Source organism: Mya arenaria, chromosome 13, assembly GCF_026914265.1.
Source record: "Mya arenaria isolate MELC-2E11 chromosome 13, ASM2691426v1".
Classification (NCBI taxonomy): Eukaryota; Metazoa; Mollusca; class Bivalvia; order Myida; family Myidae; genus Mya; species Mya arenaria.
Window position 1 is genome coordinate 40,518,817 of NC_069134.1, and position 14,453 is coordinate 40,533,269.

General features: G+C 34.9%; 2 protein-coding genes across 2 annotated transcripts; one reads left to right on the forward strand and one right to left on the reverse strand.

Moving 5' to 3' along the window:
* Nucleotides 1-2,463: 2,463 nt before the first annotated feature.
* On the reverse strand, nt 2,464-5,931 carry LOC128214155 (protein mago nashi homolog 2). The gene is made up of 5 exons (XM_052920469.1): nt 5,830-5,931; nt 4,889-4,947; nt 4,292-4,402; nt 3,760-3,842; nt 2,464-3,222 (listed from the first exon to the last, which is right to left on the reverse strand). The coding sequence occupies exons 1-5, from the start codon at nt 5,921-5,923 to the stop codon at nt 3,123-3,125; spliced, it is 447 nt and encodes a 148-aa protein (XP_052776429.1). The 5' UTR covers nt 5,924-5,931; the 3' UTR covers nt 2,464-3,122.
* A 189-nt stretch (nt 5,932-6,120) lies between these two features.
* LOC128214501 (WD repeat domain-containing protein 83-like) lies at nt 6,121-13,725 on the forward strand. Its single transcript, XM_052920999.1, has 7 exons — nt 6,121-6,295; nt 8,863-9,087; nt 9,393-9,505; nt 9,992-10,124; nt 10,514-10,622; nt 11,795-11,909; nt 12,407-13,725. Exons 1-7 carry the CDS (start codon nt 6,217-6,219, stop codon nt 12,551-12,553), a joined length of 921 nt encoding a protein of 306 aa, XP_052776959.1. The 5' UTR covers nt 6,121-6,216; the 3' UTR covers nt 12,554-13,725.
* The last annotated feature ends 728 nt before the right edge of the window (nt 13,726-14,453 follow it).

Sequence of the window (14,453 nt, forward strand, 5' to 3'; positions counted from 1 at the left end):
TACTGACAAGGAAAAAACAGTACGTTTCACCTATTCATTGAAGACATGATTTTAATGTGGGAAGTCCTTTGCATATAATAAATTAATTAAGGATGTTATAAGGATAGAAACAAGAGGCACATCAGTGCCTGTGCTCCACTGGCCAAAAGGTTCAAGCAAAGACCACCTAACGAACATTTTCGTCAAGTTTCATAGAAATACAATCATCAATTTTTGAGGAGAAGTTCTTTAAAAAAAATTTTTACTTTAATAGCTCTGGCTGCCATGTTGTGCAGTGGACCGAAATGATTTGAGCAATTTGAGTGAAGGGGCACCAAACAAACATTTCTGTCAAGTTTTATCGAAAAAAGGTCATCGGTTTCGACGACAAGTCGTATAAAGTTTTTTTATCTTTTAGCTCTGGCAGCCATGGTGTGCAGTGGACTGGAACCATTTAACAAATTTTGGTTAATGACCACCCAAGGAACATTTCTGTCAAGTTTCATCAAAATCTGATCATCGGTTTCTGAGGAGAAGTGGTGTAAAGGTTTTTCCTATTTTTAGCTCTGGCTGCCATGTTGTGCAGCGGAACGGAACCATTTGGGCCATTTTGTCGAAGATTTTGTTGAGATGACCCTTGTTATTAAGTCTCATAAAGATTATGTCAAAATTGTGACGCAGGCAATTTGTGGACTGACGATTGACTAACATGTAATCTTGTCTTGTCATATGACAGGCGAGCTAAAATTTACAAACCATTGTTTTCCAAATGGAAATGGAGACGTCGTTTGCTTTGTACAAAGGATCAGAAGATCGCAAAACAAGCAAAGAAATAAACCTTGGAATTGTTCTTTTTTGTTATCACTTTTGATTTATCAGAACTGCTATATAATCATAATTTTGGTAAATCAGTTTCAGACTGGTTGTCAGGTGTACCCACACAGCACATGTCATGTGATACCTAGCAGGAAAGATGGCTTTGGTTTATTATTGTTTAAAATTATTTAAAGATGCTATACATGAAAAATTAAGACATTATTTTTTTTCTATTAAAGGGAGGTAATTCAGTAGTAAAATGTAATCAAAGCTATTAAAGCATGGCATTTCTTTTCTAACCATGTTGATATTATTACAGTCTATTCAAGCAAGATGCCTTTTGTTTTTACATAGTACCCATAGGTTCTGAAAAACAAGGAGCACTATTCCCAACAGAAGGATGTCACTCCCTATCACTGCATGAGCATCATAATAAAGAAATGTTTACTCAAACTGCAAGCTGCTCAATTGAAATAGGTATTTACCTCAAGCATACAGTTTTATAATGTGGCAAAATAGTCGGACTACTAGATTGTCATTCGGACTAGTAAAATATGCCATTATGCTAGTCCAACTGGCTAGTAGGTTAAAATGTTTTTCGTGAAGACTGCGGACGAGAAGTCCTTAAAGGTTTTTCTATTTTTAACTCTCGCAGCCATGTTGTGCAGCAGACCGGAACCATTTGGGCAATTTTGGTTAAAGGGCATCCCGATGAACATTTATGTAAAGTTTCATCAAAATCTGATAATCGGTTTCTGAGAAGATGTAGTTTAACGTTTTTTTTCTATTCTTAGCTCTGGTGCCCATGTTGTGCAGCAGACCAGAACTGTTTGGACTATTTTGGTTAAGGACTACCCAAGTAACATTTCTGTCAAGTTTCATTGCAATACGATCATCGGTTTCTGAGGAGAAGTCGTTTAAAGGTTTTTCTATTTTTACCTCTGGGGGCCATCTTGTGCAGTGGACCGAAACCATTGAAGCAAATTTGATAAAGGACCATCCAAGGAACATTTCTGTTAAGTTTCATCAAAATCTGATCATCGGTTTCTGAGATGTTCTTTAAGGGTTTTTCTATTTTTTTGCCCTGGCAGCCATGTTGTGCAGCGGACCGGAACCATTTGAGCAATTTTGGTTAAGGACCACCCAAGGAACAATTCTGTCAAGTTTCATCAAAATCTGCCTATCCGTTTCAGAGGAGATGTCGTTTAAAGATTTTGCTATTTTTAGCTGTGGCGGCCATATTGTGCAATGGACCAGAACCATTTGAGCAATTTTAATAAAGGACCACCCAAGGAACATTACTGTCAAGTTTCATCAAAATCTGCCGAACCGTTTCAGAGGAGATGTCGTTTAAAGATTTTGCTATTTTTAGCTCTGGCGGCCATATTGTGCAATGGACCGGAACCGTTTGAGCAATTTTGGTAAAGGACCACCAAAGGAACATTCCTGTGAAGTTTTGTCAAAATCCGCTTATCAGTTTCAGAGGAGATGTCGTTTAAAGTAAAAGTTTACGCACGCACGCACTCACGACGGACAATCTGTGACGAAATAAGCTCCATGGCCTTCGGCCAGTGGAGCTAAAAACTACCCACACCAAGATTTTTTTTTTAATACATCTTTTTTGCTTGATAATGAAAAACCAATTTCATTGGAGATTTGACTAAACAATAGTGTTTATTTGTTTTATTTATCATAATCATGAAAATACACACCTTTCTTAAAAGTCTTATTTAAAGAATTAGTCTTTAATATCTCTTCTAATATGTCCATGTAGTTACTGCAAGACCTTCACCGTATACTTTTCTACTAAATAGTTTTATTTTTTTCTTCCAGACCTCCACGCTGTCAATGGTTTACTTTTTAACTTAACACTTCAATTTTCTCACTGTAAGACTTTTCACGGTATACTTTTCTAGTGATCAGCTAACTAGACAAAAACACATATATTCTAATAAGAAAACAACTATGATATAATTTTCATCTTCTTAAAAAAAAATGCTTGTTCCTATTTGTATGTACATGTATATAAAAATACAAGTATAGAATATTTGAACAAATCTTTAATGCTAAGCAGACAACATGATCCTGAATAATGAGGACTTTAGTTCCATGGACATGTACATTAAAGACTACATGTACATTCAGTGTATTTCAGTCTATAGATGAAAGCATTTCTGACAAAGATCTCAAACATGATTATGGTCCAAAATGAATGAACAAAATATACATGTACAAGTGACAAACATGAAATATGTCCGAAATGAAAGTAATCATAATGAAATGGAATTTAAGACATGAAATGAGTCCATAATGAACTTAGTGCACAGTTATATGGGCTTTATTTTAAAGTGCAGCCCAATCAGTGAGAAGACGAGGCATTTCAGGTCCTGGACCAGGTAGTAGAACGTCCTCAACCCCTCGGGGTCTCTGAAACAAACACAACATTGTTAATAGAATTAAAAGTTAAACTAACATTGGGCAAGAGGTGAAGCCTTTCTTAGTTAAAACATTATATATATTACACAATTGTGAAGAAAGTTATGATAAATTACACTAAGTCAATCTCGTTGGCACAATGTTTCCTGAGAGAGTGGTCTTGTGTTGTGTGGAAAACCGGAGTACCCAAGAAAACCCACTTGTCCGGCTCAAACTCGCATGCCCCCAGATTGGGAATCAAACCTGGGCCACCTTGGTGAGAAGTGAGTGCGCTTACCACTGCACTAACCGGACAAACTCTTTTTATATTACTTCTTATATAAGAAAGCCCTTCTCATCACCATATCTGACTATCTGTAATGTAAACTATGCTATGCTGTGTTTTTTACTTCAAAAAAAAGAGGACAAGCTAAAATAACATTTGTCAGATTTTATTTGGCTATGAGAAATAAAAGGAATGTCCTCTCCTTCTTTACCAGTTTTAAAATGCTTTATAAGTGTGTTTATACTTGGTTGTGTGGGACTTACTTGCTCTGGTTTACATCGACGAGTGAGCCAATTTTAGATGTGGTGAATGAAATGTGTTCATCGCCAATTACAATCTCCAGTTCCTGCAACACACAAGCAATTAGCATAACATTTATCCTACAGATACAATCATACATATGTACATGTATTTTAACCCAAAGCTAAAACTTTGTCAATCTAAGAGACCATACGTCTTAAATTTCAGATTTAAGTATTGAGAAGGACAACTAAAACAAGAAGGATAACTAAAACTATTATACGGTGCATCTATGTTGATACAAAAATATCTTGTGTCTGTAAACAAGGCAATTACTTTGCAACAAGCAACTGTTGCATCTGTTGATATTTTGTCACCTGTTTGAAACAATTAAATCATGGAACTTTGGACACATGCTGGTTAATGGAACATGGATATTTGAAAACTTTGTAAAACTCTTTTCAAACTCTCTGCACAAAACTATTAAAAGGAAAGCATTAAGCCATTTTAGATAAACATTAAGAACAGTCATGATAGTGTATGTTAAACCCCTACCTGTCTGCCGATCCTGTCAGGAGGTGGCCACAGACCGTCATCTTCTTGCATGACCTCAGAGTCATCAATGATTCTCTTCAGTTCCTCCATAACAGACTTGTGAACAAACGCCTGATAAAAAATTGAACAATGATTACAGAACATGTACTTGTAATGCACTTTCATAAAATACAACGATAAGAATCAGCTGGCTCCAATTTCTTGAACAAGTGTAAAAAGCTCATTATTTTATTCAATTTACAAAACAAGTAACTTAAAAGATGATATTACAAAACATTTTTGGGGGGTTATAATCTCAAATAAAATTTCCTCACAACTCTTTGAAGGATATAGTTACACAATTTGTATCCTGTTTTAAGAAAGAGACATAAGATTTTTTAAGATTGTTCTAGGAATTTGGGTTATGGTTCAAATTTAAGAGTAGGACAGACAATTGTAACAAACATATGAAGAATGTTTTACCCACATTCTTTCCATCATATCACCTGATTTTTTAAGATGGGTTTTTAATTTTAGTACATTTAACAATTTTCCTCCTAACAAGCACAGTAATTTATCTTCACCTGAAAGTTAATGGTTACAATTTACATAACATACCTCTTTCCTGATCATTGTGTCATTTTTGTAGTTTGAATTGTTGGCATACCTTAACTTGCCTGCAAAATAAACAAGGAATTGGTTAAAAATCTGCAAGACACAGCTTTAAATTTGATATACATACGGATAAAAATAGGTAGAATTTGATGAATATTCTTCAAAGAATTGGATTAAATTACAACTATGGCCATAAATGTGTGGACAGATCGATCTGCCATAACTCAAGTCAACATATCTACATTAAACAACCATATCAAAGGTAAATTTTACAGACCACTGCATGCAATACATGTTGAATGGTGGAGTGTAAGCTTATTTGTACTAGGGCCTTGCCATTCTGCGAGTGCTCTGATAAGCTTGTTAGTTATTTGAGGTATTTGGAGAACAGCGCACAGACAGAATGTAACCCTGGTTAGAGCTACCCTGGTTCTTTAATGTTCGCCAGTGTATAGCACTTTCACATGGGGCCCGCCTTTTACGTCCCTCCAGGAAGACTTATTTATATTTTTCAGAGGCGTGGGGGGAACGGATCCTGCGACCCCTGGATTGGCAGTCAAGTCTGTTACCACTGGACCACCAATCTGCCACACAATATGTTGAATGTCAGTCAGTAATATGATAGGTATTGTAAAAAATTTACTCCACATATTCTTGATTCAAACGGTTGTCCAACCACCACAAGTTATTAACATAGTTGGGACACAACGAAGTTGCATTGTCTAATCAACAGAGTTCAATGATCAGAAATCCCCAAATGAACTACTATACTGTCATTATACTGTTTGATAACATGCACTTTTTAACTTTTAAATTGTATTGATCATTTCCATGCATGTTTTATCAACTGACCAAAACAAAATGCCGGCGAGTGTAATGACTGTATAATGCATCAATGAAACTACTATACTTTTACATAAATAGGTTCTTGGTTTAATACTGACCATCTGGACGGAATTCAAATTCCAGAAATTCGTGTCCAAATTTGCCTTTGTGACCAACATAATACCGCAAATAAAAGTCTGTGGACGCCGCCATTTTGAAGATTTCTTATAACTCTCAGTTTCGCATCAAAATTAAGTTGAAACAGCTACCAATATTTTGCAGAATAAATATATTATAACATTTCCAATCGCATAATGCATTTAAAAATATTATCAAAGCCGATATTTTTTAATATGTGATTTCTTTCTCTTATAATATTGATTCGAACATGCTGCTCTGGTCATGTCGAGCTGGCCTAAGATGGGAAAAATGAAACGTTCGAAAACGTTACACGTGAATTCGAAACCAAAATCTAGTGTTACAAAATAATTTCTTTATTCACTAAAATGGCCGACACATTACCAGTCAAATTAGTTTATTCTCAAATTTGCAAGCAAGGAGCTGTAAGAGCAGTCCGTTTTAATGGTAATGCACTTAGATTGTTTTGCAAACTTGGGGGCTGTGGTAGTCTCAAATAATAGACGTGTTATACGGGATTCTTCCAATCCCTAATGTCTAAACGGGAATGTGCAAAAAACGGGGGTGTTTTAAAAATATTGAAATTGTTTTAAGTGAAGTATTTTATGGTTGAAATTGATCATAAAGAGTTATATTAATATTTAACCATGTAAGTGAAATGTTATTTTGCACTTAACAAGCATTTAATGCATTAAAACAAGTTGTTTACCTTTCCAATAAAACGAAAGTTGACTGACACAGACAACAATTATACGAAGGGGAACAACTCGATACAATCGTAATAACTCGGCCTCCTCCGACAAAGCTACGAGATAGACCTCGTTATACAATCGTAACAACTCGGCCATGGCCGAAATGTTCTGAGCGATTTAAAACTGTGCCCTAATGTCTTGCAGGTGCCCTTCATGTATATATCGTTATGTTTTGACAGAATGAAATGAAGAAAAGCCGTCAAACTCATAATTATAAGCTGGATATTTATTTTTTTGTGTACGGAACTAATATAAAATAACATTATCTGGTAATATTTCTTGTTTTTATGATATTTTATAGACGCTATATGCTTTAACCCGAAATCCTGATCGGAACAACTACAGTACACTCAACGAGTTAGACCCACTTTCCTCGCTCACTCCGAGGGATAAAGTCGATGATCGCGGGTTTCCTCCGAGGGTAAAACTATTGCCCTCGCTAAAATCCCCCCAAGTTCCTCCGAGTGGCTGGCTTACCGCCGAGTTTAATATGAACGATAGCGTTGAGAATCGTCCGATTTTATGATCCCGCGGCGGAACTCCGAGTCTAATCAGATAAGCAAGAAATCATTCTTGTTTAGAAATTATTTATTTTTATGCTTATGCACATTGTTATGCGTAAAAGATTCTTACATGTACCAACGTTTAATTTGTATTTATGTCCGTAAACGCCAATTGAATATTGTCTTGAATTATAATCATTGAATCATTAAAGTATATCCACTAAGTTATTGCATCATAAAGCAGCCGACTATTTACACGATTCTGAACCATGACCTCTGACGTCAAGCGCATGATCAATACAATGTAGAATATACTATTTATTATTGGTGGTTAAAAATAGCTATCACGTTTCATGGAATTCTCCACAGAAAACGAGGCAAGAAGGCCTTCAAAACCATGCGCTGTGAACTTTGAACGCGTCTTTGACCTCCTGATTTTCTGAAAATGTGTAACCTAGAATTTCTTGGAAGAAATGTGTTTATCAGTCATTAGCAAAAACACATTTATAAGATGCATGTGCAACTAGTGAAATACGACTGCATTCTTGTGGTAAGCTAACTTCATGCAAAACGGGCAGAGGAAAAAGAATAATAGCAAATTACTGGAGCCGTCGTAATCTGTTGAAAATTTTAATAAAATAAATATAACTTCAGCGTAGATTCTTATCTAGTGTCCGCAGATTTTTCGCGGAGTTAACCCCTCCGAGGAACGCCAAGTTCTTTATTCTTCGGTCGACTTATCACCCTCCGAGGGCCTTAAATTCAAACTCCGAGGAACGCGGACAGTCGATAAAATTGTGTTGGCCGCGATAGCAAAAATCTGCGGAGGGAAACGGAAAGTGGGTCTAACTCGTTGAGTGTACTGTACCCACTTTTGGTACTAAACAATTTGTACGTGAAGGATTTGCCATATCAGAAATCTAAAAAAAATCTGTCAACGTACAATTATTTGGACTAGGGGCTGTGGTCGAGAGTGGTTAAGGTTCTTAGGGTTGACAGTTAGGATTTTTAAGACAGCACAACCTTGAAATAGCCTTAACCAGGTTTTTCCATTCAAATCCATAATCAGGGGCGTAGCTGAGTGTACATAAATACGCAGTTTCGTAATGGAAGTTTTTATCATAAAAAAAATGAGTTTGAAATAAAAACCGAAGGGGGATAGGGGATGAAGGGGTTAATATGCTGTGCTGTCCATCAATGAACTAATTTTGATCTGCGCAATCCAAAATTGGCGGTAGCTAGCAGCTGATAATCATTTTTGATTAGGATTTTTCATGAAATGGTACTAAATACAAACAGGGTAAAATTGAAAAATGTAAAATGTTGACATTTTTAAATTTTACTCTGTAAGTAGATTTTATTTCATAAATATGGTCCAAGAGATACATCAAAATTCCTTGAAATAAAAAAAAAAAGATTCCTTTAAAGCACAAACTAACAAACCTGCATTCACAATTTCTGAGTTGTCAAAATCCTGTTTGTGTGCACAGTGCACTTGCAAACAGGACAACCTAACAAGAAGTATGAAACAAAAACAAATGTATGTAATATATTCAGGAAGGGGTCTAGCCACAATTTAAACACATGTTAAGGTTACCTTTTTTTAACATTTGGACTTTGTAATTCTGACACTGGCATGGCCAGTAACTTGGCAAGCTTTGTAACTGGCTTCCACACTTGCCCTCGGGTCAGAATTTCCTTTTCAAACTGGAAACACACGTTATTATTTGCATTTGTCATGAATGTACCAATATTTCAGTGGATGGCACCTACTGCCTGACATGTGGAAGTGACAAAAGTGTAAAACTATGGAACCCTCACCGCAAGCTGCTCTTGAAGTCCTACATGGGTCATGGGTTTGAAGTGCTTGATGCCCAGAGCTCGAGTGATAACAGCCAGATCTGTTCATGCAGCATGGACAAGACTGTCATGGTGTTTGATGTGGCCTCGGGAAAGTCTTTGCGAAAATACAGGGGACATGCAGGTATGTAAAGCAGTTTATCCAAACACTTTTTTATATGTTAGACCTGTGTATAAAAATTCTGTTTAATACTTTCTGGTTCAACATTTCTCATTTGTAATACAGACATAATCGCTCTGTCTGATGAATTAGTTTGACCAGAATATTAAACTTCACTAAAATTAATTATGAGATATAATGATGGTCTTCTAAATTGTGTACAATAGTTATGTTTTAATATATGTATCAGCTTTTGGATTTTTTTTTTCAACTATTAAATTTAACATACTCTTTAATTTTTTTAAACAGTTTTTTTGGTTTTCATGCAGGAATTGTAAACTGTGTAAGATTCAATGAAGAGTCATCACTGGTGCTGTCTGGGTCCATTGACAGCACTGTCAAGATCTTTGACCTCAAATCCAGGAAAATGGAACCTGTACAGGTGAGTTATGAGCTAGTCCAAGCTTTTTAGAATTCTTCTCTCTTATAATGCAAAAAGTCAATTACATATATAGGACAATAGACAAATCATGGATTCTGCAACTAGTTGCACGCTAAATTTTTAGTGCTGATAGAATTCAATTTTAAAAAGGAAAGTTTAAACAGTTTTCTATAATTGAATTTATTTCCAGGTCACCAGTTGAATGTACATGTTTGTTTGTTATTTATGTAGGAAAATAGTTCATTAATATAATGTCTTTATATCATATACCTGACTTTAAATTCTTGTATCTTGCATCTTGACTTCAAAGTTTTCGATTTTCTTATGAAATTGAATTTAAAGCTACGTATGATGGTAAATGGTAAATGGGAGTATAAAAACATGAAACTATATGTTGACATCATACAGTTGACAACATACATTTGACATACAATGTACTTAAAACCTTTGATCAGCAAAATCATTCTGACATTCACATTTGCTTAGGTTCTGGATGAGGCCAAGGACAGTGTCACCTGCATTCAGGTGTCTGACCATGAGATCCTGACAGGCTCAGCAGATGGCAGGATCAGACGATATGATCTCAGGGTGGGAAAGCTGTGTACTGATCTCATTGGAAGTGAGTGAATACGCAATAATTTAAGTTAATTTCTTGTTCTGTCTCATTGTTGTGACGGGCTGTTAGATTGTGCTACATGTATATATTCTTAAGATCTACAAAGTTATTGGAGGCTTTTATCAAAGCAAGTTGCAGTAACAAAATAATGATTGGTAGTTTTTTGTTTTATTTTACCTTCATTTGTGTTTTATAAAACTAACTTATTGTATTGAGCAAAAAGATTTTTTTTTTTTTAAAGTTGATTTTCTTTTGATAAAGTGTGACTATAATTTTGACATTTTTGTCAATCTTTTTTCTATAAGATGTTCTGAGACTGTATAAATAAGCTGAAGGCTATATTGATGAAGGGTGGAAAAAATTATACATTATTTGTTGTCCACATCTTGTAGAATCTGTGACCAGTGTGACATTTACCCGTGACAGCCAGTGTGTGTTAGTCTCCACCCTGGACAGCAGCCTAAAACTCATTGACAAGGGAACGGGGGAGATGCTTAATGAGTAGGTTGCTTTGTTGCCCTTAAAGCTGCACTCTCACAAATTGACTTGTTTTGACATTTTTTATTTTTTTTGTCTTAGAATCAGCTGATTTTGGCATCAATGCCTTCAGTTTAGTTATTTAAGATAACTCACAATAGAAAGGATCTCAATTGATTGTAAAACGGCCGAAAATTCAATCTTCTTAAGGCGTTGGTAACACTTCAAGCAAAAAACATCAATTTTCGACCATAAATATGAAAAACAACAATTTAATGTTTAGTCAGCCTTCTTATATCACTGGTTTCCAGACATTTTCGCAAAAATTGGCTCATTTTAAGACAATTTTTTTTTTTAAATGTCAAAACGGTCAATCTGTGAGAGGTGTAGCTTTAAGCTACACCAATTTGCTTATTAATACATAAGAAGAACTGACAGACACTTGTGTTTAATGGCTTAATAGCAGTGTATTCTTTTAAAAAAAAGAATTTTTACAACTTAACAACTTTGTCTCTCAAAAAGGCATAAGGGTCCTAACTTGGGGCAGCATTAGCACTTATTAACATACAAATATATAACTACCAGTAGTTGTTAGCAAGTGTTCACAATGGGTTCGGCTTTTATAAGTATATGAATATAGTCACATATTCAATATTAACTATTTAATAACTTACATATTTAATTGTTTGGTGTAAATAAAAATAATGTTATTGTACCATTAGAGCAGTTATCTCTTTTTGTTAAATAGTTAAAGCTGCACTCTCACAGATTGTCAGTTTTGACATTTGTTATTAGATTTTGCCTCAGAATTTACTGATTTTGGTATCAGTGCCACTCAATACAGTGTTAACAAAATAAGTGTTCTCAAATATACAATTGTTTGGAAAACTGCCGAAAATATCATTTTTTTTAAAGCGTAAGGAACGCTTTTAGCCGTAAAACATCACTTTTCGAATATAAATACTATGAAAAACTGCGATCTGATCTTTGGTCAGTAGTTTTGTATCATTGATTTTAAGACTTTTACGCAGAAATTGGCTTATTCCAAGACAATAAAAAGTTGTCAAAACCGTCAATCTGTGAGAATGTAGACATAAATTTGAATTTCTGGTGTGTTAAATGTAAAGTGTGTTACATTTGTTTATATGCAATACGGTAATTATGATACGGTTAAGTAAAAACATATAATTCTGCAGGTATGTTGGTCACAAGAACACAGATTGCAGAATAGACAGTTGTCTCAATGCCAAGGACACCCATGTATTTAGTGGATCCGAGGATGGCTCTGTGTATATCTGGGATCTTATTGAGGTAAATCACTGGTGGTAATTTGTCAAAAACAAATATATTTATAACCAAAACATATTTTCAACTCAATTTATAATTTTACACACAATTTGTAGGAGTTCATTATGGTTATATTCTTATAACTGATCAAGTTGTGTTTAATTGTTATGTAAAAAACATCCACATGCTCCATTGCAAGGACACTCCTTAGCTGGCTAAACTTTAATTGTAAATATTCATGAACATAACTATATTGATTCATGAATATTATAAAATATATTTTTTTAACTACATGCATGGTAAATTATATAACAGTTATTTGAAACTGTTTATAAGGCTGAAAAAATAATGGTTTGGTTACACAATTTCAAAAACAGAAAGGGTAGGGTAGGTAGGCTTGGTAGGGTCATCACCTATTTAGTAAGTAGGGTCAGGTAACCTGAACCAAATGTTGTTGTTTTTTAAGCCTAAGCCATTATACAAGCAATGATAACTATTTCTCATTGTCATGTTTCTTTTAGGGCAAGGTCGTCCACCATCTGCCCCATGAAGGTCAGAAGGTCGTGCACTCGCTGACCTTTCACCCCTCTGACAACTGTCTTGTCACGGCGGCCGGAGACTCTATGTACGTCTGGAAGTCCAAGTATGCTCCCAGCATTGATACATGAGCTGACCAATCCCTGGTGTAAGGAGACTTAAAAAATGAAAATTTACTCGGATGAAATGAAGAAGCCATGTACATGAGCTGTGGTCCTGCAGAGGTGGTTATGGATGGACAATGCTGTGTGAAAAGTTAAGTGTCTCAGCTGATGGCTTGAACAGCAAATTGTTCACATTTTTGGTCAGAAAATCCAGTCCAAACGCTGCGGTATAGGAATCAGAGACAGTGAATCTTTCACTGCAAGTAATATTGTGGACCAAGATGCAAACTTCAAGAGAGAACTGATAATAAAAGTGAGGTAACTGGCTTGGATATCTCTGTTATTGACAGAGCCATGGAGTACAGTACATATTAATTCATTGAGTCTCAGGATGTACATGTATAATGTAGTTATTGGTAAATATGACATGCTCCCCAATGCAAAAATAATGAAGTATTGACAAATCTGATATTCCGAATATCTAGGGAAGGTATCATAATAAAATGTTTAAAGCTGCACTCTTGCACATTTACGGTTTTTACAACTTTTTATATATTTTTTTGTTTTGGAATGAGCCAGTTTTGCGTAAGTATCTGAAAAACAGTGATATAAGACTGCTGACAGAAGATCAGATTGCAGATTTTCATATTTTCATTTCAGTTTGAAAATTAATGTTTTATGGCTAAAAGCGTAACTAACGCTTTAAGAAAAATGCATAAAACATCAATTTTTGAACATAAATATGAAAGTGACAGTACATATTGTCCAAGGAAATAATTGACAGCACATTAGACCTTTGATGTTGTAAGTACATGTATTTGATATTCTTGCATTCAGTGAAATATTTTCAATCATTTGACCAGTGCTGGAAAATCGAATAAGTTCTCATTTTTAGAAGAATCAAAACATTTATTATTATTCAATATCTGTATGAATGTGGTCATTGAAACACTTGATATTCATATTCCTAGGCCTCTACCAGGCTCCAGTTTTTCAAAATGATTTCAGTAGTTACTGGATAACTATTTTGCCAAATTAAAGCAAGATATTTTACAAGCTTCAAAGCTTCCTTTTCAATCATGTCATGATTGTTTTGTTATGTGCTTATATCACTTGATTCCTTTTCATGTATTATTGAAACAGTAAATAATAGATTATGCTCAAACTTATATTTGGAAACTGATAATGTTATATTGAAATAAAAATTGTTACCGTATATAACCAACTATTTTTGTTCCTCTTATAGCCTTCCATGGATGAAAAATTACGTTTAAACCCTGTATGAACCAGTCTCTCATAATTTGTCATATTAACATTTTGGTCAATCATTTAAATAAAGCCTGAATTAAGTTTTAGACCAAAACAAAATGTATTAGGGTAATTGCTGGATTTTTTAAGATGTACTCAAATGTTTTTTGTTCATCTAATAACCCTTTTCTTGTTATTATATTCCGGATTTCGATGAAATGCTGGAGTGAGTCAATACTTTTCGAGATTTTAGAGAAACTGGTGTCCAGGATAATGATTTCAGTATTCTTTATAATCATCCTGTTTCAGTTCTCTATATCAAACAAACCAAGAATGTGTACAATTATTGATCTGAATGTTATTTGTGTAGAAATATGTGTACAGCAACTATTTGACCTGATATTTACTCAAAGTCACGGGGGTTCTAAAGTTCAGGATTTATCTTTTATTCAGATTGAGAGCTTTAACTCCAGTCTATTGTACAGTTGTAAATATGGTCGTTTATGCTCCGAAAGGGCGGCATATAGTAATCGGACCGTCCGTCCGTCCGTCCATCTCCGCAGTTTCCGATCAAAAACTGAAGAACGCTTTAGCCCTGGATCTTCATACTTGATAGGCAGGTTGGTAATGATTAGGTGATGAAGTCTTATTAATCTGAGGTCAGTGTGTTAAAGTTCAA

What these genes read in the sequence shown, in the direction of transcription:
- LOC128214155 (XM_052920469.1), bottom strand. Translation starts at nt 5,923, where the DNA reads ATGGCGGCGTCCACAGACTTTTATTTGCGGTATTATGTTGGTCACAAA. An exon ending in ATTTGAATTCCGTCCAGATG is followed by an intron (nt 4,948 to 5,829) that starts GTCAGTATTAAA and finishes TTTATTTTGCAG; the next exon opens with GCAAGTTAAGGTATGCCAAC. An exon ending in ACACAATGATCAGGAAAGAG is followed by an intron (nt 4,403 to 4,888) that starts GTATGTTATGTA and finishes ATTTTTTATCAG; the next exon opens with GCGTTTGTTCACAAGTCTGT.
- LOC128214501 (XM_052920999.1), top strand. Translation starts at nt 6,217, where the DNA reads ATGGCCGACACATTACCAGTCAAATTAGTTTATTCTCAAATTTGCAAG. An exon ending in GTGTACTGATCTCATTGGAA is followed by an intron (nt 10,125 to 10,513) that starts GTGAGTGAATAC and finishes CACATCTTGTAG; the next exon opens with AATCTGTGACCAGTGTGACA. An exon ending in ATATCTGGGATCTTATTGAG is followed by an intron (nt 11,910 to 12,406) that starts GTAAATCACTGG and finishes TGTTTCTTTTAG; the next exon opens with GGCAAGGTCGTCCACCATCT.